A 24,944-nucleotide genomic window follows, 5' to 3' on the forward strand; every position below is an offset into this window, starting at 1 on the left:
TTCGCGACAACTAGCGGCGAATTTTTACTCAATTTGAAAGGCTATGGAAAAGTGTTGGTAGAATTATATTCGCATTATTTTATATAAATTGAAATTTCGTATTAATTTAAATATATGTAATTATTATTGTTATTTACATCTTTAGATATTTTTTTATTATTAGTATATGTAAATTCATACCAGAGGTATATAAGTACAACTCATTGGTACCAAAAATAAAGTATTACAATCAAAAGCGAACGCAGTGGTTGTTATTTAAACGTTTAACAACACTCTTTTGATGTCATCGAACAGATGTTTTTTCTGACGCCGCCAAATGCGAATAACTTTGAAAGACAGTTTTATAAATCTACAAATTGGTAAACAAAAGAAAAACAAAAACTCTCAGGGAAATAATAATATAACCCCTTGCTTTGTGAACGTTTAGCCAATCAACGTAGAGCGGAAAGTTGTGTAAAAGAAATGAAATAAAATAAATACTTGTAATCAATTTAATTATTTTTCGGAGCGATAAGCTTATGCGCATTTAAGTCCACAAAGCAGTTGAGCTGAATCATAGCACTTGCTCATTATATGGTCAGTTTGGGACAAAATTTCAACGGGAATAGGGTGAAATAAACACACATTTGTAGAAAATTAATTTCACATTTAGTTAAAAACTTAAATAGAGTGCTCAATACATGATGGGTGATAATCGTTCATCTATTACGCCAAGCAACGATGCAGCAGGTGTGAGTGCTGGCAGTTTCGGCAGTGACACTGAAGAGTTGCTGGATCCAGTATTGAGTTCAAATACGGATGGAACATTTAAATCTCTCAAAACAATACCGGCTTTTAGGTGAGTTTCAATTATATTGACAACAGTTTAATTGTGATCACATGCAAACAAGTTGAGTCATTGGGGAGTCGGAGACAGTGTGAAAATTAGATATTGCAATATATAAATTCAATTATAGAATATATTTGTATGCCGTATATGTACAAATATGAACAATAATTGTAAAGCTTACCTTGACCTACCCCTCAGACATTAATTAAAGAGCGTATGCATTTTGTAATATATGGTATAATTTCTTTCTTTTTTACAGTATTCATTTGCTGATTTCAACTGTAATCTCTTTCATTGGCATTGTGCTTGCTTTTGCATGGCCAGAGGACAAACGCTGTGAAGCGTATTTTATTATGTTATACTTACGTGCAACTTTTTGGGTGATAACCTTTGTAAGTACGAACACAGATATTTCATACTTACATGTGTCGAAAATTCCTTATAATTTACAATTAATTATATTCAATATTTCACTCTTGGCAGCTGTTCGATCATTTGATTAAAAAACATCACGATGACTTACGCATGAATGGCTACCATGAATTCCATCGTGCTACAGCCGTGCAAAAGAGTATACCACTGAATGTGGTATCGCTTTGGAACTCAATGCTATTGGCTGTACAAGCGGGTATTCATCACTATTATGGTGTCAATTTCTGGCAACATTGTGCGGAAGGTTTTCTGTCGCCGGTCACTTATATTGCTGCTTTCAACACATTAGAGACACTGGTATTGAGCGCAACACACGGTTGTTATATAAGTAAGTATGCTGTGTTATAAATAAAAATATACGCATATGTTCTAACATATTTAAATGTATGTTTCAATGAAATAGCGAAAGTAAGGAAATTTAATAAATCTGCACCACCACCTGATGCGCTGCGAGGCGGTAACAATGCATCCGGTTCGTTAGGTCTAATGCAGCCTGGTGGTAATACTTCGGAGTTGTTGGAGAAGCAGGTAGTTATATTCATTAATCTATTTAATATAACTATTTTTTCATATATAAAACTCTATTACAGGCCGATTTGATTGCCTATCTAAAGGACCATAATCAGAAACTAAATCAAAAGTTACACCAAATGCAATTGAATGCGCGCACAGTGAATCTTACAGCCTGAAACTAAAAAAGTGAAGTTGTAACATATGTTTACTTATTTAAATACGAAACGAAAGAAAAGCAAAAAAGGGAGCATTATAATCGAAACCTCCAAATTATTATGATCTGTATTAACACATGTTACTTTACTACCTATATATGTACTAACTACTATGCCCGTTTAATTGGTTACTAGTATTTTAATGTTAAATATTTTCATAGAGAGAACAATTCAATTATCTGAAATTTGATATTTTCCAAATTGTATGCGAAATTTCTACATATATGCAACTTGTTTTAATATTTCTTACTAATTTAATTTAGTATATATGAGACATTGTATATAAATTTGGTAAATTTGGACTGATGTTTTAATCTGTTTAAATAAAACTAAAACGAAAAGGTTTTTATACATGAAACACAAATTTATTTATGTTTATTTATCGATTTATTATGTTATTAGTAGTTGAGAGTTAGAAAGAAAAATAGTATGAGTTTGAGACAATTATACATTTTATCTTTCCTATAGCAACTTGAACTTCAAAGCAAATTAACAGTTGTACATTGCTCAATTGTTGTTGTTGTAGCGGCATTAAACAGTCCCCAAATAATTTTGAGGAATGCTGCCGATTTGACAGTTAATTCCGTTTACTTAGAACCGACTGACGTGAGACCGGTTGCTGGATAGCGGTATATTTGACCTGATCCATTGAGTATACTGTTTTATAGTCTTCTCGCACAACCCAATAAATTTAGTACATTAAGATTATGATTGAGAAATCAGTTTTTGGTTACTCAATTAACGATCAGCTGTTTTTTTTTGCTGTTTATATGAAGTTGGTAAGTTTCATCAGTTGATTGCTATTTTATCAATAACCACAGCCGAATTTACAGCGTGGACAATAACCCGCAGAGTTGCATTCCAGTTCCAACTCAATTTGTATTCGATTAAGAATTAATTTACTAAAATAAGATTTTCATTTTGTTTGGTAAATCGATCTCAATCAGCGCTTTAATCGATCAATTAACTCTTGTTTCAAAAAGCTATTAGCGGCATAAAGTATTATCCAAAAAGTTTTGGAAAATATTCCGAGTTGAGAGTCCTTGGCTGAATATATTTCTAAGCATCTAAGTAGCAGTTATAACTTTATCGGAATGAATCAGGATCTACACCCTGTCAAGAGCTATCAATTCGTCATACATCCCACAAAACAATTTAAGACAACAAGATTTGTGTTAGACTTGAAAAAAAAAAAATATTTTTACTTCAAAATCTTTTTGGAGAATAAATTTAAAAATATTATGAATACAACTTGTATTATATTTCACTGTAAAACAAATTTCTTATTAAATTTTATTAACATTTATAAAATAAAAGATATTTAATATCCAAAATTAAAAGATTTACTTCATTAAAAATTATTTTAAACTATATGTCATAATCTAAAATTTAAAAGTATACACTCTTGAATGAATGTATTTAATAAGCCAAGATGTAACAAATGAAAAATTGTAATACAAAAAAATGCATTTTATTTCCGTTTCGTTCCGAGATTTTGCGGTAGTTCAATAACTCTCAAAGTTTTATCCTTCGCGGTTACTATTATCTGCACAGATAGAAAAGAAGATTAATAATTTTGCAAATTATAAACAATAAAAATAACGACCTTATTGCTGATGACGCCTAGGGTTAATATGTTTCCAGCGCAACCCGCATAACGGCCACAATGTCGTTCCTTTGTCTTATCAATTACATAGACAAAACCATCATATGAACCGACGAGTATAAACTTATTTTGATAAAGCCGCATCGATACTGCACCACTGCCGCAATACAACGGTGATAAGTGTTGACCAGTCTGTAGAATAAAATAAAAAATAATTTTATTATGGCTTTTACCAGCTTTACGGGGAAAGTGTTGCCTTGTTTTTACTTACCGTGAAATCAATCTTTAGTATATCGCGCCGCTGTGTACCACAATAGATGCAACCATCATCCAATAGTAAACTATATGCTTTCATTGCGTCGGGCAGCGTCAATGTGCGCAACAGTAGCCCAGAAGATGCATCACGTATTTGTATTTCTCTAGATTTAGATGCTACAATGAGTATACGGCGTGGACCCTCCTTAGTCGCTTTGATGGCGGTTATTGAAACATCTGATGATGAAATTGTGGAATTGTTCAAGTTGTTGGACTAAAGAAAAGAAAAAATATAGTTATATTTAAAAAAATGTGTATATTATAAAATTATATCTATAAAAATCTGATATAAAATTCAAAAAAGAGACAATACATCAATACATCAGAGAAGTAGGCAGGACTAGCTACCTAATAGTCTTGGAGGCGATCTACATTGACTATTTGAAAAAAAAAATAGTGACAGGGCCCAACTATTCCGAATTAAACATAGCACCTCTAAAATTGGTCGATTTAGGCTAAGATATGCCGACCAATCCATATCCCGTATTTTCGTGATTTCACCCGGAGTTACTTCTTTTTATTTCCAAATTTGAAACAGTAAATTGTTGCTCGCAAGTTTAAGTCGAATGAGGAGGTTATTGTTGACAGACCTCCATTATTTTTAAAACATTAAAGAAGTGGGAACAACGCTGGTTCAGTGTATCGTGAATATTTCCCAAAATTTTCATTTATCTAAGAAAATATCGGACCGCTTTTATTATACAATTAATGGGGTCGAAAACGAACATTCCGAACTACCAGAACATTCGACATCGAGTTATATGTCATCTAACCATCAGAGAATCTTTACTCTTTTCGCTAAAGTTAGCGTTCAGTGGTGCAGGTTAAAAAAATTGACTTCACCAATTCGATTTTGGAGATGCGGGGCATCGATCCCCGTACCTCTCACATGCTAAGCGAGCGCTCTACCATCTGAGCTACATCCCCGTTATTTTTTAAATATAAAAAAACTTTTGAAATTTGAAATAACGGTACATATAAGTATATATTAATGTGGAAACAAGTAATATAGGACTGAACCAAATATTAGATACTCTTAAGTCTTATAAATATATAAAGATAAAAACGACTAAGCTAAAATATCTAGCAAGCGAGTTGATTTTCCTAAAACCCCTTATATATGTACATAAATCGGATCAGGTGTTGCCACATACTTCCGCCGGAAAGTACTTCGATGAAAACGTAAAAGTTTAGTATATTCACTTAAGAGTTGTAAGATTACAACTAATGTGCTCAGTGAATCCATTGTTTGGATCACCTTATGTCAAGATAACTTATCATGTTCATCAAGTGCGGGTCTGCGCTGGTCGTGCTTAAAGTGTAGACCGACAGATATTGAATTATTTAAAGTTTTTAAACAGGCGCGCAATAATTTTAAAGAAATCGGTCGAGAACTTCAAAACCTTACAGAAAAATTTAAGCATTATGAAGTGTTGTTTCAATCATTTAAATGCCTAAATGATCAAGATGATAATGCTAAGCCTTCATCAAAACGTAAACGTCCGTCTAATGAAGAACCTGCCACTTTGTGCGTAAAAAGTATGTCACCGGTGAAATTAGACCTTATTAATCTCTCATCTCCTTGCCCTCAGGGAGAGAAGCCTTCCTCTTCAAAAGTGCTTAATCCTCCGAAAACAAATAACGATAACCTTAAGCGGAAAACTATTCAGGATCCGCCTCCTATTAACTCTGAGTTTGTGGCAAAAAATTTGGTAGTAATACCTCAACGAAAATCAATTTTCGTATTATGTACTATTTGCTGTGCATTCTTCAATTCCATCTGAAGAAGTAGAAGTTCCTCATGCGGACTTTATTGAATTTAAGTGCATACGAATTTGTATTAATAAATGTTCTATTTATCTAACTTTATCTTATATTCCGCCTCAATCGGACTTATCTGTATATACGCAGCATGCTTCTTTAATAAATAATGTTTTTTCAATTGCTAAGAATACTGATTACATAATTGTTCTAGGCGATTTCAATTTACCGTGTGTATCTTGGAAATCTGTTGACGATTGCATTACCCCTTTTTGCACTCGTTTAAGCTTTAATGAGTTTTTGGAAGAAATGTCTGGGATGGGTCTTAACCAAATTAACTTAATTCCGAACAAGTTTGGTAAATTCTTAGATTTGGTCTATGTTGATAATTCTTCAACAGTTTCTGTGGTCCGATCTGATCCTTTAGTTTTCCCAGAGGACTCTTATCACCCTGCCTTGGAAATTAATATCGAAATCATAGACGAATTACTTGTATGCAACAAACAGGACCTTTGTTCTCGGTTCAACTTTGCGAAAGCTAACTTCAAAAAGATTAATTGTGAACTTTCTAAATTGACTTGGCCTGATTACAGTGGTAATATTGAATTAAATGTATCACATTTTAATGAAACAATTTATAATATTTTTGAAAGATTTGTTCCGAAATGTTTTATTATCAAAAGAAAAAGTTCAAATTTGTGGTATTCGAATGAGCTATGTAAATTAAAAAATAAAAAAGCTCGTGCTTTTAAACTTTATAAAAGAACTGGAGCTCTTGTTGACTATTTAAAATATTCTAAATTGCGTCGTCAGTTTGAGGTACTTAACAAAAAATGTTATAAAAACTACATAATCAAAGTAAAAAAATAATATTATTCGTAATCCGAAATTGTTTTATGGTTTCGTTAACTCCAAACGCAGGATTTCAAATTTTCCGTCCGCGATGAAATATAAATCAACAATGTCATGTGACAATTATATTATTTCTAATATGTTTGCAGAATTCTTCAAATCCAATTATTGTTCAAACTACCCTATGAATGTGCCATATCATCAAGTGTTATGTCCGAGTACTGTAATTAATACACCAATTATTTCTGAAACAGATGTCTTAAATTATTTAGTTACGTTAAAAAATTCGTTTAAATATGGCCCTGATATGATTCCCTCAAGCTTTCTTAAAAATTGCGCAAAATATATCTATCTGCCCTTAACTAAGCTTTTTAACCTATCTCTTAAACAAGGTATTTTTCCGTCAATGTGGAAAAACTCTTTTATATTACCTTTGCATAAAAGTGGAGTTAGATCATCTGTTGAGAACTATAGGGGGATAGCTAAAATGTCAGCTATACCCAAACTTTTTGAAGCTATTGTCACTGACCAAATAACTTTCTTAATCTCTCCTTTAATTTCATTCTCTCAGCATGGATTTTGTAAAGGGAAATCTACAGTAACTAACTTGCTTGAATTTGTAAACCATGTGTCAATGGGTTTTAGGGATAATAAGAATACTGATGTTATATATACAGACTTTAGTAAAGCATTCGATAGAGTAAACCACTCAATTCTTTTGCAAAAACTGAATCTTCTTGGTTTTCAACCAAGACTTCTTGAATGGGTATCCTCATATCTTACTAACAGAAAACAACAAGTTTTATTTAATAATACGTTATCCGATTCAATTAGTGTCACTTCAGGGGTTCCACAGGGTAGTCATCTCGGCCCGATTCTGTTCTTGTTGTTCATCAATGATATACCTTCAGTAATTAAGTTTTCAGAAATTTTATTATATGCGGATGATGTAAAACTTTTTAAATCATATACTTCTCATAAAGAAAGGACTGAGTTGCAATCGGATTTAAATAATTTAGTTACTTGGTGTCACAAAAATGATATGCCACTGAATCTTAAAAAATGTAAAACGATGTGCTTTTCCCGTAGAACTGTTGATCTTTCCCCCTATGTAATAAATAACTTCAGTTTAGAGCAAGTTTTCAGCTTTGTTGATTTAGGAGTTAATATGGACCCTAAACTAAATTTTAATTCTCATGTAAATTCAATTGTCTTAAAAGCTAAAGGTGCTCTTAGCTTTGTTAAACGTTGGTCTAAAGAATTTAGTGATCCGTATATTACTAAAATTCTTTTTATAACATTGGTAAGGCCTATATTGGAGTATGGTTCTGTGGTATGGAATCCTAGCTATCAATCCCATTCTGATAAGCTTGAGTCCGTTCAAAAACAATTTTTACTTTTTGCTTTAGGCCACTTACATTGGGATTCAAGATTGAATCTTCCCCCGTATACTAGTCGTTTAAAACTTATAAGTCTTCCCACACTCACTAGTCGCAGAGAAATGCTAGGTATAATTTTTCTAGTAAAACTTCTGAATGGTTTAGTTTGTAGTTCATTTCTTTTGTCTGATATTAAGTTTAATGTCCCATTGCGTTCATCCAGGCAGTTTAGACCATTATTTCTAAAATCTTCTAGAACAAATTTTGAGTTAAATGAACCATTCTGCCGAATATGTCATGATTTTAATTCGCATTCCAGCACATTTGATCCATCTGACTCAATATTTAGCATCAAAAAAACTATTTTGTCTTCTCTTAATAAATAATATTCAGAAATTTTTAACTTTTTGTTCTTATATATTTTTAAATCTCAGCTGTTGAAATGTTTCTTTCTGTAGCTGAGCAGTTTGAGAACCGGACGCTTAAAAATCTCTTGCCTTTCTAGACTCGGCAAATTCCGCTCGTATGCGGACTGCGCCCCACGCGTCGGTTGGGCGGGAGGAGGGTAATCGTTTGGGTTAATAAAAAAAAAAAAAAAAAAAGTGATATTTATTCATCTCGTTAACAAACAACTAGAAATCAATGTTATAGATTGTATGTGTAAATAGACGGAATTACTTTATAGAGCCTCCTTAAATACGTGAACTCCTATGTCAAATTTAAGTTTTCCGTCGCCGTGGCCACTATATTTTAAGTACGAGATTTGATTTTAATTATTTGTTGAACGGACAGGTTGACAACTTTGTGAAATCAATTCATAATTTTCACTCTTCCGATATATATAATTTCATCCATTAAAATTATGTTACAAGCCATCGTTGGGTGAACAAAGCTATTATACTCTGGGTGTCAAACGCGGTGAGTGTGGAAATTACAAGCAAACTATGCCAAGTACTCTTTAGTTGTTAATTCGATATGCATCAGACAATATGCTTCAAAATACCGTTCGGCATAGTTTACTCATGCGATTTTCCATTGACTTCGCTTAAAAACAAAGTCTCACTTACATTTAAGATTCGTTTTAAAGTCATTTTTTAGTTTTTGTACTCTCATTTTTGAATGCACATTACTAATTGTCACATATGTGGGTGTATAACGTGGATGTAGCTCAGATGGTAGAGCGCTCGCTTAGCATGTGAGAGGTACGGGGATCGATGCCCCGCATCTCCAGGACTCAGATTTTCTTTTGGTTCTGCCAACTACCAACTGTACTGTAAGTTCAATACTCGTACTATTAAAAATAATAGCTAGGTATTTTTATAATCTCGCAACAAAGTTGCTACGAGTTTTGTCCACATAACGGTTGGTTGTAAGCCCTTAAACTAAACGATTTAGATATATATATATCAAAATGATCAGGGTGACGAGAAAAGTTCAAATCCGGACGTCTGTCTGTCCGTCCGCCGTGCAAGCTGTAACTTGAGTAAAAATTGAGATATCTTGATGAAGGAAGACGTATTTCTTGGCATAATAAGAAGGTTAAGTTCGAAAATGGGCGTAATCGGACCACTGCCACGACCACAAAATCGCGAAAACCGAAAACACAAGTGCCATAACTAAGCTATATATAAAGCTATGGAAGTAAAATTTGGTATGAAGGATCGCACTATGAAGGGCATATGTGTATGTAATTTTTTTGAGGAAGAGGGCGTGGCCCCGCCCCCTACTAAGTTTTTTGTACATATTTCGCAAACTACTAAAGGTATATCAAGGAAACTTTCTAGAGTCGTTTCTTTTAGGTACTACCTTATACAGTCCAAAAATGGAGGAAACCGGATTGTAACCACGCCCACCTCCCACACAAAGGTTATGTTGAAAACTACTAAAAGTGGGTTAACTCAATAACGAAAAACGCCAGACACACTACATTTCACATAAGAAATGGCAGATGGAAGCTGCACTCAGATTTTTTTTACAAAATCGAAAATGGGCGTGGCATCGCCCTCTTATGGGTCAAAAACCATATCTCAGAAACTACTCGACCGATTTTAATGAAACTTGGTTTGTAATAGTTTCTTTACATCCCAATGATATGTTGTGAAAATAGGCCAAATCGCTTCACAACTACGCCTACTTCCTATATACCAGAACTTTGAAGACGATCTGAATCGTTTACTTTACAATATATAAAGTAAGCACTAGCGAAGATATCGATGCAGAACTTTGCACAAATACTACCTTTATAGTGTAGGAGCCCCATTCTAAAAATCATCGAAATCAGACCATAGGTTGTCAAGGCCCCATATATCGAACATGAGGACCTCGGTACTTCTAACCTAATATTAGGGTTTCCTTTCAATGGACTTTATACAATATATATGACGAATATGTGGGTCAAATTGAGTATTATATAATATTAATAAAGTTAAATAAATTGCGAGAGTATAAAATGTTCGGTTACACCCGAACTTAGCCCTTCCTTACTTGTTAATATCTAAACTTAGATCGCTGCCTGGTCTAAGATACTACTAAATATGGAAATCGGGAAATGTCGATTTGCTACGCAGCGACTCACTTCTCTGTTCTAGCTTTTCTCTATCCTTTTAAGAGTGAAGAAATTTTCTTACTACGGGCTTGATATTGTTTGCATAAACCTTCTCGTTATTGTCGAAACCGGTGTCAGGTTCCGATCTGTGCTTAAAGTACTTCGTTGTAACATTTTCTTCTGTGGTTTTTCTGTTGATTGAGTATTTAGACTCTGAATTCCAAATGAGTTACACTTCCAACAAATATTCGTTCCCGAGTAGAGCGCACCACGTGATGTATTTGCTGAATTCCACTTTTTGGTTACTGTTTCTTATCTTACCGATTTCAAGGGAATTTGGTATATAACATTTTTACAATGTTACGTTAATGATTTAAAAATAATAAAAAAATATTTCGTATTGTCTTTGCATATATGCATATATCGATCAATAAGTAAGATATATTTGTAACTCCTATTTTTTCTTTGGTTTACTATACAGTTGATCTCCTTTTTACACGGTTTTTTTTTGCACGGTTTTTTTTTTACACGGTGTTTTTGAACACTTCCCAGTTACCATTTGTACACGGTTTTACTTTTTTTACACGGATTTTTTATTTTAATTGTATACTTTTTTGCAATAAAATCAAAATTCCATACGTCAATACGTCACAAATCCAATTCTGTTAATAGAATTTAATAAATTTTAAATTAGATTTAAACTAAAAAATACAAATCTTAGATTCGAAAGCCAGTGAAAAGGTTGCAACAATTTCAATACGTAAACAAATAAATGAAGCTATATGAAGAAGTAAGAAAAAAGAAGACACAGCGATTATTGATGAAACTTTGAAATGTATTATTTTTTTACCATTCCCAGAATAGTTGTTGTTTGTTCCTTCTAATAGTAATATGTACATACATATAATACCAAAAAAGTCTATAACAACAACAACATTGTAAATTCTCTGTACGAATAGATAGATTTTCATGTAAAATAAGATCTTTTTTACACGTTTTCTATTTTTTGCACGATTTTTTTTCTTAAATTGGTCCCAATAGCGAGTTTTATATAAAAAGTTAATTTTTTTTTGCACGGTTTTTTTTACACGTGTAATTTACTGTCCCAGTTAACCGTGCAAAAAGGAGATCAACTGCATATAACTTGGTTTTAACTGCGTCGAAGTATCGAATTGATTACTCATCGAATGATAGTTAAATACTCAATATTATCGAGGATATTTAGCTTATATGCATGAATGTACATAGTGCTAAATGCATCATTATATACCCAAAAATGGGTGTCTCAACTATAGTTCAGCCATTTTTAAAATGATAAATAAGATGTAGAGCAACAAGAAATTTCAGCTGGTGGTTGTTTAATGCATATGCAAGTATCGTGTTTATTTAGTGGATGCAATGGTAATCCTTAAAATAACAATGCCATCAGAAATGTGTGAATATGTAGGTGCAAGTAAGCACTGCACTGCATGTTGCAAGAAATCTGATTCGCTCGAAGTAGCCAATGAAAATGAGAGAAAACTCCCACGACGAAATTTTCCAGGCGAAGGGGAAGTACCAAACAATGAAAATAAACTAAGTGAAGAGTAGAATTTCCAACTGTAATGTAGACAATTGTGTGCAAGAAGTGAAGAAAATAATAGCAACCGGTAGAAATGTATCTTGGTGGATGTAGGTGGTATGGTTGTATATATATATTGTATTATAAAATTCTCTTTTTTGCTATTGTTTTTAAAAAATAATATATATTCGATAAAATAAAAGTCTTGCAGTCGCTGCCACAACTGCAAGTTCACGACGGTTCATTCTTGGCATGCGCAGAACGACGCTGCGTTTCCACTAGAAATGCAATTTGGAGCGAGATAGAACGACTCAGGTTAGAGCGCATCATCATCGGCCAAGGTGCTCTCTTATGAGTTGAACTATTTTGAACAAAGAAAACTTACACTGCTGTAGGGATGGCTAGTTGGTTGCATTCAAATGCATTGTACTCGGTCTGGTAAAAGTGGTGCAATAGTTAGTTGTTGCAAAAGTAAATGCATATGCGCCATTTTAGTTGTAGGGAAATATAATAAAAAAATATTTAGTTATATATGTGTGTGTATGTTGAACATAGCGCAGTTACGCCCTTGGAATATGGGTAGGTCCCAATAAAGTTGGCACACTCCCATTATATAGTTTTGTTGTAATTTCTTCGGCACAAACTGCGTGTGCTAAACTGTTTTTGTGCTATTTTCAGTGCCACTAATCACACTCATATTAGGGTAGAAGCATACATAGGCAAGCATATATTTTTATATGTTTAGCAAAATCAAGAATTGCATGCTACTTCATCCTCTATTAAAAATGCGAAATAATGCAAGCGAAATAACGGCTGCACAGGATGAGTATTACATAAACGTATAAGCACGTTATGGCAATAAATTTCAAATCGAATCTTATGAGTTTGGCATACCAACTAATTTAAATCGATTGCGAGGTAAGTGACTGGTACGAAAATTGGTATATAATGGGAAGATGGAAAAAAACATTGAATGAGAACGCTTTGCAGGGTATGAGTTCAATTAAAATTTCGTTTTAGCATATTGTCTACATAAATGACGGGAAGTGTTACCAAATATTACAGTTCAAAATTATAATAAATAATGGTTAGTTTTCTTTACTTCAGACAGATTCTACATATAAGATCCAGAAATTATTATATTGCTCCAACCGGTTTGCTGCGACATATTTAAGTATACAATTACTATACTGGATTAGAAATATTATTTTAAAGAATAAGATATTTTTTGGGCCATACACCGATTGTAGTGATATCCCTTTTTAACACTAAATTACACCGAGAACTTTCATGAAGTTTGCGAACTGGAAAAAGTAGTTTGGGGAACAGAGAAATTCCTCTTAGGTACCATCTATCACGATTTTAAAGCATAACATTTTCCAAAGTTTTACAATGTTTAACAACAAAACATTGGATAAGACGTTATGTAATATAAAAGCTTTGTGTTTATAGCGAACCAATTCTTGTAATAACCACAATATAAATTTAGTATATAACAAAATAGGAACAAATTAAGGAATAAATAAAATAGTAAATGTTGAGGAACTCACCGTAATGTCATAAGTGAAGATGTTGCCCCATCTGCTGCCGATAAAAGCGGAACCCCATTGCCCCTCAATGCATTGCAAGGGCTCTTGCAAGTCTACGGATTGTATATCCAAGGCAATATTCTGCAGTAAAGAGAAATTGTATATAATTTTAATAAATAGAATTTACTTTCAAATACATATTATCATAATACATTAATATAACGAATCTCAGTGTACTCTGCCCAATCCACAAAAAGGGAGATCCCACAATCTGCGCCAATTACCGTGGGATAAGCTTCCTTAACATCGCGTATAAGGTTCTATCGAGCGTACTGCGTGAAAGACTAAAGCCCACCGTTAACAAACTGATTGGCCTTATCAGTGTGGCTTTAGACCTGGAAAATCTACATCTGACCATGCGCCAAATTTTGGAAAAGACCCGTAAGAAGAGGATCGACACACACCATCTCTTTGTCGATGTTAAAGCTGCTTTCGACAGCACGAAAAGGAGCTGCCTCTATGCCGCTATGTCTGAATTTGGTATCCCTGCAAAATTAATACGGCTGTGTAAGCTGACGTTGAGCAACACCAAGAGGTCGGGAAGGACCTCTCCGAGCCGTTCGATACCAAACGAGGCTTCAGACAGGGTGACTCACTATCGTGCGACTTCTTTAACTTGTTGTTGGAGAAAATAATACGAGCTGCAGGCTAAATAGAGAAGGTAAAATTGCTTCTGGCGTACGCCAATGATATCGATATCATTGGAAACAACACCCGCGTCGTTAGTTCTGCTTTTTCCTGGTGGTGAACGAGGACAAGACGAAATATCTCCTGTCATCAAACAAACAGTCAGTGCATTCGCGTCTTGGCTCCCACGCCACTCTTGACAGTCATAACTTGTTGTAGATAATTTCGTAAACCTAGGCACCAGTATCAATACCGATAATAATGTCAGCCTTGAAATCCATCGTCAACATCCGATGAGACGGCACTAGGAGTTTTCGAGAGAATGTGTTATTCGACGACATAGACATAGTCCAGCGAATAAAAAGACAGCGGCTACGCTGGCTAGGTCATGTTGGTCGAATGGATCAAAGTGCTCCAGCTCTGAAAGTGTTCGATGCAGCACCCGCTGGTGGAAGCCGAGGAAGAGGGAGACCTCCACTCCGATGGAAGGACCAGGTGGAGAAGGAAGGACCTGTCTTCAATTGGTATTACCAATTGACGCCAAGCTGCCAAAGGAGGCATGCATGGCGCGCTGTTGTGGACTCGGCTATAACCGCGTAAGCGGTGTCTACGCCAGTCAAGAAGAAGAAAAACTTTAGTCCTTTATATACTTTAGATATCGGCATGCTTGGTGATAAGTCGGTATTCAATATTGAGTGCAAATAGTTTTTAGTAAACCTTATCTCGCCAAAAATTGGTGGGTCTGGATATGTTAGAAATTATAAATTCGAGCATAATTTGACTGTCAATGATTTAACTGCACTAATTAGGCTTCTAATTCCACTAGAAACTCTAAAACTTTATAAAACCCTCTACAAATACGTATTCTCTTCGACTTATAATTGATGTTAACTGATTTCGTTCATTTAATGAAGAATAATTTAGTTTTTCACATATAATTAATCTATGTCTAATTGGGTCTATTAATTTTCAAAGCATCATAACACTGCCATTAAAAAGCTAACTTTTGTAAATAATTGATTTTCACTTACCTCTAAAGACGTCTTTTTCATGTATCCATCCAGTGAGGTGGTGTATAGCATTTTCTTTTCACGGCACAAGTAGGAATGTGTAATAGCTTCGCTGTGTTTGGAGAATTCCTTTTCCAATTTAAGAGTTTTGGCATTAAACTGATACAGACGACCATCTTCACCAGTAGCGATCAACCAACGTTCATAGAGGTGTACTTGTGTCAGCGAGCTTTTAACATTAATCGTAGAGACTGGTATATCCACGCCATCGAAAGGAGGTTCTATATCACTAAGTGATTGTTCCAAATCCGAAATCACAGTACATGGAGAAACTACACACTCACGTGTTCCACTCACTTTAGGTGAATTTGATGTAGATGTTGACTTTTCAGCGTTTGCTCTGGCGTTAGATGTATTCGATTTTGGCTTGGCCTGTTTATTAACATTACGTCCACCAGCTAAACTGCGGACGCCACCACGTTTGCGTGGCCCACGTTTTCGCTTTACAGTCGGGCCATTACTATCGTTTGACTTCCGTTTGCGTTGATTCGGAAGAGCGGTTTGTATACCACGAGTGATTGTTCTTAATGACCCAGCAGGTGTGGTAGGCGTCGCTTCTGTGCTTTGCCCTAATGCATTTTGTGTTATTGACGTTGTTCCAGTCGTAGTTGCTGCTTCACGTTTTGGCAATTCGCTGGCAGCTGCCGTCATAGCGGTGTTAAGTAATAAAAATTTCTCATTTTGCAATTGCATAGTTTGCATATCCACTTCCATTTTGTCTTTCTGCAATTTCAGTATCATCTCTTCGATGAACATTTTACGTTTATGCAATTCCATCAGTTTCACATCGAATTCGCGTAGATTATTCACAACGAATTCCCCTAAAATGTTTCTTTGTCGCAACGCCTCCAAATCTACATTCGGAAAGAGAGTGCTTGACATCAAAGATGGTATGCCAGAGATTCCACAAAGTCCCGTAATGCCATTTTCATATCCAATTAAAGGATTCGCGGTACCATTACGGCTAAATTTGTTATCGAATAAGTGGTCTCTTGGCAGCGAACGTAAATTAGTGGGAGATTGCAAATCACTACTACTACAATTCGACTCACTCAAATGCGAACGCGAGTTGATGCTTTCAAAAGAAACATTACGAGAGTCTTGCTCATTTGAAGCCCCACTATCACAAAGGGTGGTTGCAGTTGGAGGCTGACGTGTCGCCACACTTGCTACCGTTAACGCATTACAATCTTCTTGATTAGTGGTGTTGTTGATTTCAAATGAATTACTACACGCTTCGGAGTGTATATTGACGCCTGTTTTATGCCTTTCACCAATCGCATTATCGGTGGTTTCTGCATTGCCAGCATTTTTTCCTCCAGCTCCATCCACTCTTTTGCTCATTAATGTTTGCCCATTCACACTTTGATGTTGGTGTTTCGTTGGTGTCGTTGAAGTAGACGTAGATGTTGGCTTTGATTGCATACAGTTCTTAGCAGCAACTTTTTCTGCTGCATCGGCACTTTTCCGATTGTTGTTACTGCTTACTTTTACGGCCTGTGTGGAAATCCCATTAGCTTTTTCGACTACCATATCTCCGTCATTAGTTTCGTCTGCTCTTGTAGTCTCTGCCGTTGGTGAATCGCTTGCTTTCGTTTTATCAGCTGCTTCGTTGCTTCTCCGCAATCGATTGCTTCCACGTTCCTTTTTGGCAGCTTCTTTTTGCTTGTTGAAAACATTGACGATTTCGCGCATCAAAAACTCCAAGGCGACTGTACGATCCTCGGACTTAAGATTAGATTGTATTTTTGCAATTTCAGGTTTGGTAAATTTTTTGGTATTGTATTCACTAGTACAAATACAAGATATGAAATGTAGCCGCGTGTATGTAGAATTTGAAAACTTATTGTGGTAACGACTTTTTAAATTTTCACTTAGATTAGGGAGCAGCAGTTTTTCAAAGCTTTCGACAATGTTTTGTGCATCCACTCGCAATTTTAACCGACGTCTTTTCACTGAAGACGAAGTGCTCTTAGCCGAAGATTCTGATTCGGAATCAGAACTGCTGCTCGAGCTGGATGAAGACGAACTACTCGAAGATGATGACGAATCAACTCGTATAACTTCTTTGTTTACTTTTTTCCGACTACTTTTACGTCCCGTTGGAATTTTGCGTCTTCTTGCCTTCTTATCCTTCTTATCCTTTGTTTTCATGTGTGTTTCTATTGTTGTCGGATTTGCTGTTTGCACCTCTATGGGACTTGCTTGTTCAACGTTTATTTCTGGCACATTTTCAGGGTCAATTGAATTTTTTTCATTTTGCACCGTTATGTCATTTTCCACCACATTTTCTGTTGCAACAATACTGTCTGGTGTCGGTTGTACCGTAGTAGATGATGTTTCCACGATGCTTTCCTGTAGCGGTGCCGCGACAATTGTCGTCGATGTATGTTCTTCGCTTGTCGTTTTATTACTCGTATTTGCATCTTCTTGTGTATTTGATGCTATAATATCTAAAGCTGCATCTTGTAGAGCATTTGTGTTGTTATTACAAAAAATCTCTATACCAAAAGCTTTGCGTATCTCTTCTAAAACAATATCTGGTATACAAATCGCATCTACTATATCGTCCGGTACGAAATTCGCACATTCGGCATCCTTCGCGGTTTCCAAGTTCATTGACTTCAGTTGCTTTCGAATTTCTTCACGCAAACGTTTGCGTGCCTGTGCCTTTAAGGCCTCATCAAAACGCGTACCACAGCTATTAATCACTTGCTTGATCCCAAACTTATCCATACCGGCAACTTTTTCAATCAAATTTTCTGTGGTGCCACTTGAATTACTACAAGTTGAAATTTTTCGACGTCTCTTTACAAGATTCGGACGGCAAATTCGTTTATTCGGTGTAAATGTGGCTAATGTAACAGGAGGCACGTCTTCGATTTCCGTCACACTTGAATCATCCGTTAATTCAATTAACTCGTTTCGTATAAGTCTTGAAAGTGGTATTATAGAGATTTTAGGTTTTCTGGAGTTAGTGTTCTTAATGGGGGAAACTCCACTCACGACACTGGAAATTTCTTCATCATTAATTTCACGACTTTCAGATATATCTGAGGCATTGAGATCGATGTCAATGCAGGGAATATCTGTTGTTATAATTTCCGTTATGCTTTCGTCATCACTGCCAACAACTATGGAATTTGTATTTTGGAGATTACCATCCAGTTGTATCTCAATGTGGTTGGAGAGTGATTCTTTAATTAATGTTACACTTTCATCAGTTTCTCGTTCCTTATCGGTAATATCAGTCTTGTTTTCTGGTTCAATAGATCTTGAAATACCACTTGGAGTAGGTGCTCGCGGCGTGGTTTGCTGTAAAGGCTTGTCTACTATTAAATTACTATCGGAAAATTCCTTGGATTCTTTACTGATTACTTTCGATTTTTGTTTTGTTCTGTCTAAATTAGTATTTCTTGTTTGCTTGGAAAGTTTTAACCTTAAATTGATGGTTTCTTCTTTAGGAGGTTCAGATGAGTGAGAATTGTTAACTTTAGCAGCATCTTTATTTAAATCTATGTTCTCTGCTGCTTTGTCACTTAAATCCTCCCAGGCTTTTGAATTTCTATTTATAGAACAGTTTTTTTCTGATTCCCTACTGACTTGGTCTGCAAGGTCTTCTATTGTCTTAGTTTGTGTTTGGTTCTTATCAAAGTTTTCCAAAGTTTTATATTGCACCGCAGTTTCTGTGGTATTTTGTTCATTACATTTTTTAATATTATTACCAACACTTGTTGTACAATTTTCTTCTCGCTCTGTTTCGATTTTATCATTCGTTATAGGATCTTCACTAGAATTCTCACCACTCCTGTGTGTGGTTTGTTTCTTGGCACAAATCTTCTCTTCGGTTATATCCTTGACGTTGATTGGTTTTGTTTTGGATAATTTTTTTCTCGGCGATGATCTCACTGCGTTCCTTCTAGGTTTTTCAATAGCGTTACTACTTTCTGTTTTCTTTGGATTTTCAATTTTTTCTCTATCAGTTTCATTGGTAGTGTTTGTTGTATTTGTAAGTGTTTCACCAGTATCATTTGATGATACTTCATTGCTTTTATTGTTTACAGTTGACGTAGATTCAACTTTTATCCCAGTTCTGGCTGTTGTCGGTGTGTTGTTATCTTTTTTTTGTGTATTCAAAGTTCTTCTATCTACTTCATTACAATATGGCGAAGACGTATTTTCTCTCCTTCTTCCTGGCTCATTTTGCCAATGATTCGGATTAGGATTGTAATTATTATAATTATAATCATTTGTCCAATGGTTGTTATTTCGATTATTTGGTCCATTATTATATCTATTTTGGTTCCATTGCTGTCCATAATAGGGAGATTGATCAGAACGCAGCGTATAATCGTAGTTGGAGCGATGATAAGTATCTGAATGGTTTTGATACTGGAATTTGTATAAGAAATATAACAAAATATATGAAAGGCATGCTATGTTTTGAAATATTACTAAGGCATACGTTTGAAACCTTACCTTGTTTCGTGGTCCCGCTGAAAAATCTCTACGCCCAGATGCACCATAGTTGTATCTTCGGCTGTAAATAAAATATATATTTATATTTTGAATAAAATAAAATAAAATATATAAATTGTACAAAAAGTGTCTGAATAATTTTTATTTGAGTATCAAAAGAACATCCCAATAATTAGGAACAATTGGGAATGATTTTAGTACATCTGTTATAAGGAAAGGGGTTAATGATATGGCCGAATAACACCTATGTTTTAAAGCTTTTTACTTCTAATTTATACCAAGTTCATTTTCGATACCTTACTTTAAACTTTTTTTAATTTGGTAATTAACGCATAAAAAGAATTTAGATTTTTCACCCCCAGCGATCAATTTACAATTAGGCAAATTAAAATTTTTAAAACAAATTTTTATCTAACAAAATCGCATAATTGCTTTCTTGTATCTAAATAACAAAGGAATAATTAATGTAATTATTCAATGCGCCACAAATTCTACAAATCTCCACCGTTTCCATTCATGGCACGCAAGCAAAGATGGCACCTTCGATGGCACGATGGCACCTACTTTTGCAAGTGGACATACATATGAACATAAAAAACAATGCAAAAGCAAGTCAAACGAAAAAAAACAGCAATAAACTTGGTAAATTTAAAATTTATAACCTCAACAAGTCTGTGCAATATGCCAGCCAAAGAAGTTTGACATTCCAAACTTCGGAGACGCAATGGAAGTATCCCCACGCAAAAGCAAAGATTTTCACGTACGCAACCACAAATCTCGTTCATTTGCACCTTTCTTAACTAATTAAAAATTTCGCTGTGAATACATAATTTGACTACAAGAAGACTTTGACTTATGTTTGGAACATGGAAAGGATTTGTTAAGCGTTTTAAATACATTTAGGAATAGATAGATGAGATGGGAAGGAAATAATCGGTTTTCGAAAATATATGTAAAGGGGTTTTTGTTTTAATAAAACAAAAACGATTTGGTATATTAATGAAATTCTTTATTCCTATGAAAGTACATGTGATGCCATTACGTATGGAACTCGATTTGTTTTGCATGGCCACCACAGGCACACTTTCAGAAGTCCAGACGCTGAACTCAATTTTCGACGGTTTTTAAGCGTAAATGGGCCGATACTGCTGCAATTTCACGTTCGATATTCTTACGAAGTTCATCAATCGTACTGGTTTGTTGACATAGATCATAAACTTTATGTAGCCCCACAGGAAATAGTCTAACGGCGTCAAATCGCACGACCGTGACGGCCAATTGACTGGGCCATTTCGTGTGATAACACGTTCTCTAAATTTGGTTCTCAATAAATTGTTGTGACTTTCGATGTGTGGCTTGTGACGCCGTCCTGTTGGAACCACATATTGTACAAGTCCATATCATATAATTCGGGCCAAAAAGATCTTATTCACAGTAATGTGCCGGTCTCGATCATCACGGAAGAAGTATGGCCCCATAATTTCGACTCGTTGTTCGATACTACATCTTTCCATGATGATATGTTAAACCTTACTGAAGAGAAATTTTAAAAGAGCGGAAATATGGCGTCGTTTGTCCCTATCGGTCTACCTTTTGAAAAAAAAACTTTATTTTAATGTAGATAACTATAAATTTATATCAGTTAGTTTTCTAATTCGTACAAGGGCCCATCTAGGCTTCGGCTGAACTACATTTCTACGAAGAATGCGTCCTGCTTAGGCTTCTGCATCCTTCAGATTCTTGTAGTTGAAATAACAGAGCTTGACAAAAAAGTTTATTGTAATGTAATGAACCGGTTTTTATATAATTTTATAATTATGGATACTTTTTATATCTCGAAATTTTTAGTAAAAACAACGAACTAAACATTTTGATTTGTTAAACTGCCTTTGACATTAACGACATACCGATGCAAAAGGTTGATCCCTCTCTTTATAGCGGTGATCCACTGTAAAATTCAAAATTTGTTCGAGTTCATGCAAAAATTAATATGCAAGTAACGTATGACCAAAACTGACGAAATTTATTTGGTGTTGATTGTAAAAGGATTCTTTTGCCATTCTAATTCACACGCATATTTTTTGTGTGCTTAAGAAGTTGTACACATCCCCAAGAAAACTACAATGAGTACATAATAACATATTGTGTGGTAGCCAAAAATCACAATCGTCGAAGGGACCCAAGATAGAATTAATTTTTTCATCTCAGCATTCAAATAAAAACAAAATGAGTAAAAAGGACAGTGTTTAATGAACTTGTAGACGTGAGTTTACATTTGTGGAAGATGGGAAGAAATTAAGCAACGTGGATAACGAAACTGATTAAACGTGTAAGTACTGTCACACAGCGAAGTCAATTAAAAAGTCTCTGTCAAATACGTGACTAAAAATATTTGTTCTCCACCTTAACAAGGTGGTTTATACATTACAATAAACAGGTGCAAAATGGAAGAAAATTATGGCGACAGCAACACAGTGGATGTGAGTGTCGCAGATGTGCTTTACACTAAGTATTGACGCTCAACCACTTGATTTCGGATTAAAGTACTCTTCGCAGTATTAAGAAGTGTTTTACAAATATTTTGGCAATATTGAAACAAACTAACTACAAAAATGTTACTGACTGTTTGAAAGCAATTTATTAGTCCGTGACTTCTTGAGTAAAATATTTGTGTTGTTGCAACAAAAATATTAATTCCGTTGTGTGGGTTGCAGATAGTAAATACTCTTAAAAGTTTATTAAAATATCCTTGACATTGATTCAAAATTGTCTGCTTGTAAAGGAGAAGATTTTTTCTTTCTTCTAGCAAAAAAAAAAAGGATTTTAAAGTGAGATTTTGCTTAGCTACCCGATTTAGTAAAAAAAAGTTAACTTGCCGCAAAGCGTGTGTAAAGAGCGTGCAACAAACGCCACAGTTGACATTAATTTTGCGTGTAACATTGAGTTTTATGAGACTCATAAACATGAGACGAGAACGCAACTCTTTCTAGTTGCTTTCTTGGATAACGAAGAACAAAAGCTTAAGCTGTAAGAGCGTTACATACATTTGTACTCATATTAAAGTTGCAAACAAATGAGTGGAGGCGAATTTAGCTTGTCGTGAGAAACTAATTGTTGCTTGTGCGTCGACTAATGTTTTGCTTGATAAAATAATATAATTGTTGTAATATCAGCAGTAACGAAAGCATACAGCATTGTGGAAGGGTTGAAGTGCAACAGCTTGCGGTAATTTTCAACTTTGTGAAACAAATATTTTCGCGTTACGTAGATTTTAATGAGCGCAACGTCTGCCGGGTGGGACGGGTGAAGATACTTTGGTTTGAAGAAGCAAAAGAACAGGTGGGCTAGAGCACACGTTTAAAGCTGCGTAATTAAACATTTGCTAAGACACTTAAATTACTGTTTAATTGTTTTACGCAAAAATTGCTTTTTAAGCTGATATGCCGCTAACAAAATGGTAACAGAGACAAAAAGCAACGGAATTTATTATACCCTACATACGTAGTCTAAAGCTTGCAATATATGTATACCACCAAATTGCTTACTCACTCGGTGATGTTTTTTACCAACATATTGTCATTGTCTGTAGTGTTATATCGAACACAGTTGACAAAGCACTGACGGTTGGACTCGTGCGTTGTCTGCATTTTTAACGAGTTAACCATTGGCCTTTTGTTATTGTTTTTAAATAGCTATTTTAAATAATGCAGTTTCTTTAAATATTTTGGTAAACACTTTTTTGGAAAATTATAACGGGGATGTAGCTCAGATGGTAGAGCGCTCGCTTAGCATGTGAGAGGTACGGGGATCGATGCCCCGCATCTCCAGGACTTATTTTTTAGACATTAATGTGTGCAAGTATACCAAGTCCCTTTCTTGTTTTTTATGGTTAATGGCATTGAAGTTTCATCTAATCCTGGAGCAAATTTTGGACACCATTGTGTATCGAATTTTTTAAAGTTAAATTATCTTAGGAGTCCTTGACATTTCCATAACATAAATTATGCAAACACTGAAGAGAACCTTCACTCAATAAAAATACGAACAGTAACAATATTTACCAACATTACCAAGCCAAGTCTAAAGCAATTATAGGGTCTATTTTTACAACATATTTTTACATATCAGTCTTCATTTGGTGCACTTCATTCGCATGAGGACGTAAAAAAGAATTTTGACATATGGCCACTGCGATTTTCGTTGTCATCGGCGCCATTATCTTGGCAATAATGTTTAAATATATAGAGCTCGATTTTTGAAAATTACCACATCTGTTAACAGATCCAGTTATTTTTGAAGCTGGTTTGATAGCTATAAGAAATTATAAACCTCTAAAATCTCATACACATACGATATAAAGCTTGTATTAAGCTTTTTAGCATAAAATTGTTTTTTTTTTTAGCGATTTATTGTCATTGTCTGCAGCGTTGCTCGAACTCTGTTGACCAAGCGGTTCTTCGTGCGTTGCTTGCATTTTTAACGAGTTTACCATTGGCCTTTTGTTATTATTATTAAACGGCTATTTTAAATAATGAATTTTTTTTTAATATTTTGTTAAAAAAGTATTTGAAAAATTATAACGGGGATGTAGCTCAGATGGTAGAGCGCTCGCTTAGCATGTGAGAGGTACGGGGATCGATGCCCCGCATCTCCAGGACTTACTATTTTACTCATACATAATTTCATTTCTGTCAGTTATCATTATCAGTGTGGAAATTCTATTAAGAGGCCCATATTGGTCATATTTTTGCAGCATATATGTTCTTACGGAGTAAGTCTGTTAAGTATAAATCAAGTAATAATTCTCAAACCCTTTATAAAGGGGTTTTCAAAAGGGACGCCACAAAAGTAGACCGAAAGGGATATCAAACAACGCTATATTTTCCGCTCTTTTGACATTTCTCTTCAGTATTGTCTGTCATTTCATCATGGAAAGATATACGATCCAACAACGAGTCGAAATTATTAAAATTTACTACCGAGATTCGGAGTCAGTGGCCTCAACTTTAAGAGGTCGTCATAATCGTCCTCTCAGATCAACAATCGTCTAGTACAAAAATTTGAATCCACAGGCACAGTACAAAATGTTCGCGTACCCGTAGTGTAGAGAATATTGCTGCCGCTAGCGCATCAATGAGGAAGATCCAAATAAGTCGTTGTGGCGAATTTTG

At 34.9% G+C, this 24,944-nt stretch overlaps 2 protein-coding genes and 3 non-coding genes across 8 annotated transcripts in view; 3 read left to right on the top strand and 2 right to left on the bottom strand.

Annotated features, from left to right (window-relative positions):
• Positions 1 to 310: 310 nt before the first annotated feature.
• Tmem192_2 (transmembrane protein 192) lies at positions 311 to 2,353 on the top strand. Of its 2 annotated transcripts, none has more exons than XM_054228532.1 (6): positions 311 to 609; positions 669 to 838; positions 1,089 to 1,221; positions 1,313 to 1,589; positions 1,665 to 1,789; positions 1,852 to 2,353. In XM_054228532.1, exons 1-6 carry the CDS (start codon positions 574 to 576, stop codon positions 1,948 to 1,950), a joined length of 840 nt encoding a protein of 279 aa, XP_054084507.1. In that variant the 5' UTR covers positions 311 to 573; the 3' UTR covers positions 1,951 to 2,353. The 2 variants fall into 2 exon arrangements, with proteins under 2 accessions (XP_054084507.1, XP_011193456.1); XM_011195154.3 differs by having other exon boundaries at positions 312 to 576.
• Positions 2,354 to 3,309: 956 nt separating this feature from the next.
• The window catches only part of LOC114804854 (probable serine/threonine-protein kinase DDB_G0282963), a 45,275-nt gene continuing 23,640 nt past the window's right edge, over positions 3,310 to 24,944 (bottom strand). For all 3 annotated transcript variants that reach the window (XM_029044849.2, XM_029044848.2, XM_029044851.2), the window contains 6 exons: positions 19,774 to 19,834; positions 15,256 to 19,686; positions 13,559 to 13,678; positions 3,867 to 4,124; positions 3,596 to 3,787; positions 3,310 to 3,535 (listed from right to left, as the gene is read on the bottom strand). In XM_029044849.2, the coding sequence (XP_028900682.2) occupies positions 3,461 to 3,535; positions 3,596 to 3,787; positions 3,867 to 4,124; positions 13,559 to 13,678; positions 15,256 to 19,686; positions 19,774 to 19,834 (5,137 nt within the window). In that variant the 3' untranslated portion in view covers positions 3,310 to 3,460. The remainder of the gene's footprint in view (positions 3,536 to 3,595; positions 3,788 to 3,866; positions 4,125 to 13,558; positions 13,679 to 15,255; positions 19,687 to 19,773; positions 19,835 to 24,944) is intronic.
• Trnaa-agc (transfer RNA alanine (anticodon AGC)) lies at positions 4,765 to 4,837 on the bottom strand. The gene has a single exon. It is a non-coding gene; the product is annotated as a tRNA-Ala (tRNA).
• Positions 23,528 to 23,600, top strand: Trnaa-agc (transfer RNA alanine (anticodon AGC)). The gene has a single exon. It is a non-coding gene; the product is annotated as a tRNA-Ala (tRNA).
• Trnaa-agc (transfer RNA alanine (anticodon AGC)) lies at positions 24,355 to 24,427 on the top strand. Its single transcript has one exon. It is a non-coding gene; the product is annotated as a tRNA-Ala (tRNA).

Source organism: Zeugodacus cucurbitae, chromosome 2 (assembly GCF_028554725.1).
Source record: "Zeugodacus cucurbitae isolate PBARC_wt_2022May chromosome 2, idZeuCucr1.2, whole genome shotgun sequence".
NCBI lineage: Eukaryota > Metazoa > Arthropoda > Insecta > Diptera > Tephritidae > Zeugodacus > Zeugodacus cucurbitae.